The sequence below is a fragment of the Lathyrus oleraceus genome, chromosome 1 (assembly GCF_024323335.1).
Source record: "Lathyrus oleraceus cultivar Zhongwan6 chromosome 1, CAAS_Psat_ZW6_1.0, whole genome shotgun sequence".
In the NCBI taxonomy this organism is placed as follows: domain Eukaryota; kingdom Viridiplantae; phylum Streptophyta; class Magnoliopsida; order Fabales; family Fabaceae; genus Lathyrus; species Lathyrus oleraceus.
This window is the reverse complement of record NC_066579.1, coordinates 409,041,433-409,043,943: the sequence shown is the minus strand read 5'-3', so window position 1 is coordinate 409,043,943 and position 2,511 is coordinate 409,041,433. Positions and strand designations below refer to the sequence as shown.

The 2,511-nt window shown below is 33.4% G+C and overlaps 1 protein-coding gene across 3 annotated transcripts; it reads left to right on the top strand.

The window, feature by feature from the left end:
* Positions 1-225: 225 nt before the first annotated feature.
* Positions 226-2,293, top strand: LOC127076355 (protein C2-DOMAIN ABA-RELATED 11). 3 transcript variants are annotated; one of them, XM_051017983.1, is made up of 4 exons: positions 226-352; positions 613-733; positions 1,484-1,579; positions 1,714-2,293. In XM_051017983.1, exons 2-4 carry the CDS (start codon positions 623-625, stop codon positions 2,005-2,007), a joined length of 501 nt encoding a protein of 166 aa, XP_050873940.1. In that variant the 5' UTR covers positions 226-352; positions 613-622; the 3' UTR covers positions 2,008-2,293. The 3 variants fall into 3 exon arrangements, with proteins under 3 accessions (XP_050873940.1, XP_050873948.1, XP_050873954.1); XM_051017997.1 differs by lacking the exon at positions 226-352 and adding an exon at positions 380-529; XM_051017991.1 differs by having other exon boundaries at positions 352-733.
* The last annotated feature ends 218 nt before the right edge of the window (positions 2,294-2,511 follow it).

Genomic DNA, 2,511 nt, shown 5'->3' with positions numbered 1-2,511 from the left:
CAGATTTTAAAACTTAAATTTCTAAAAAGAAAAAGTAAGTTAGATAGAAAAATAAAAAAGTGGTAAGGGAATCAAACAAGAATAAGACTGGTCAAACCTACAGCCAACACAACAGAAGACAAAACAAGTACACACAGTCCATATTCAGAATAATGACTTTGACCGACACGTGTCTGTTTCACATCTACAATCACACATTCACTATACTAAAAACACACACCTGTCCTTTGACCACCTGTTACTGCCGGTGAAAGAACAAGGTTGTTCTTGTTCCACCAATCCTTTCATCCATAAATTCTCATGATGCTGATTGCTCAATCACATAAACCATACACATATTATTCATTCATTGGTGAGTTCTTCTTCCTTTACTCAATCTCTTTTTTTTGTTTAGTAAAACTTGAATCAATGTTGCTAAATGCCAAAACTAGTTCATCTTTTCACTACTTAGTGTTTGGATCTTGTGGTTTATTTAGTATTATTTACCATATCCATTCTTCAACTCAATTATTAATGGTTTTTTATTATTGTCTGTAGTTCTTGTCTTTCTCTGATTTGTAATTGCTGGTTTCTAGGTTTATTTAGTTTATAAGAAACTCATTTTTTTGTTAGGAGGTGTATAATGAGTGAACAATTGGGGGTGCTAAAAGTCATAGTTGTGCAAGGAAGAAGGTTGGTGATTAGGGATTTCAAGACAAGTGATCCTTATGTTGTTCTCAAACTAGGGAATCAGGTAACTATGATTTATATTCCATTTTCATCTTTACTTTGTTTATGCATCAACACTGGACTCGACACTGATATGTAATGGACACACAATTATGCTTAAGTGTTGGTGCTACATATAGCTCTTGACATAACATATTTGGATAAACAGTTCAAGTAATTGCTTATTGAATGAGCTATTTTGGAGAGGTGAAATGCTTATGATCAGAAGCTGTTTTTGGCAGCTAGTAGTTAAACACACTTATAGGCATGTTGTATATTTACAAGTGTATTCATAATACTATATTAGTACTCATGTCATTAGATAAAGTCCTTATAAAATTTGTTTGAAGATGCATGATCTTCTAAATGGACCTTAACATTGCCTAGCAGTATATTATATGGTTTAATACCTTTTGATCCCTTAAGATCTTGGGGTTCATTTTAGTCCCTTACCATGTTTGTCTTTTTCGTGTAATTAACGACAAATTTAGGGATTGATTTCTGCTGAATGAACCCCGAGGTTAACGTACGAGACCAAAAATGATATTAAGCTTTAATATCTATGAAGCACAGACATCAGAAACATAACACCGACATTGACATGTCGACACTGTTAATAATAAAAAATAAACACATTAAACGTGATCGTAAGTGTTAGTGTTAGTTTCGGACGTCAGACACTAACAAAGACACGCATTTTTTCAGAAGTGTCGGTTTTATATATCTTATTATTATATCATAATATTAAATGATTTCATTGATTAAACTGTACCAGACTGCAAAGACCAAGGTCATTAATAGCTGCTTGAATCCTGTTTGGAATGAAGAGCTGAATTTCATTCTGACAGAACCCTTGGGAGTTCTCAATTTGGTGAGAGTTTCTTCATACTTACAATGCCTACTTTAGTACTCCATTTCGCTTGGAAGGTACTCTAGTTGGTGTATTTTACTATAGCTGTGATGCACATTGATCAATTTTCTTAACAAAGTTGCATTGTAATATAGGAAGTATTTGATAAAGATCTTTTGAAAGCTGATGACAAGATGGGAAATGCATTTATCAACCTTCAACCATTAGTCTCTGCAGCAAGATTAAGAGATATTTTAAAAGTCTCTTCTGGCGAGACAACATTACGAAAGGTGATACCTGATACTGATAACTGTCTTGTACGCGAAAGCAGTATCAATTGCGTTAATGGCGCGGTTGTGCAGAATGTTTGGTTAAGGCTTCGTGAAGTTGAATCCGGGGAACTAGAATTGACACTCAAGTTGACCAAACCTGTTGCAACTTCAAAATAGTATTGCAAGAGAGTAGATTTCTAACTAGATTATAGTTGTAACATTTTATATGTTGTTGTGGCTTGGTTTTGATTAATTGTTTTATAAGTGTATCTATCTATGAAAAAAATGCATATTCTAATGCAGTTTAGTGTTTGGTTAGATAAGAGATATTTGAAGCTGCATTTCCAAATGAACAAGCTGTGATTTATGGCTTCTTTGGCCTTTTAGGGTGTGTGTTGTGCTTATTATACTTTTTTTCAAGAGAGAAAAAAAGCAGTAGAAAATTGAATGAGTATATTCTTAACTCTCTTAGGCTAGCTTTTATATTTATATTTCAGTATACTTATAATTTTGCACAACAGTCTAAAGACTATGCACGTACAATTGTTCAATCATATCTCAATGTGATCTCACTGTGACCTAGTTATTTCAAGGACAAGAATATTACTTTTCCCCTTTGCAAAAAGTATATTCTCAAAGTGACTTTGGAGATGAAGAAAAGCCAGTGACTTTGGAGATGAA

Bases quoted from the DNA above. Each gene is read 5' to 3' on its own strand.
- LOC127076355 (XM_051017983.1), top strand. From the start codon at position 623: ATGAGTGAACAATTGGGGGTGCTAAAAGTCATAGTTGTGCAAGGAAGA. The intron at 734-1,483 runs GTAACTATGATT...AAACTGTACCAG, and splicing joins TTCTCAAACTAGGGAATCAG to ACTGCAAAGACCAAGGTCAT. The intron at 1,580-1,713 runs GTGAGAGTTTCT...ATTGTAATATAG, and splicing joins CCTTGGGAGTTCTCAATTTG to GAAGTATTTGATAAAGATCT.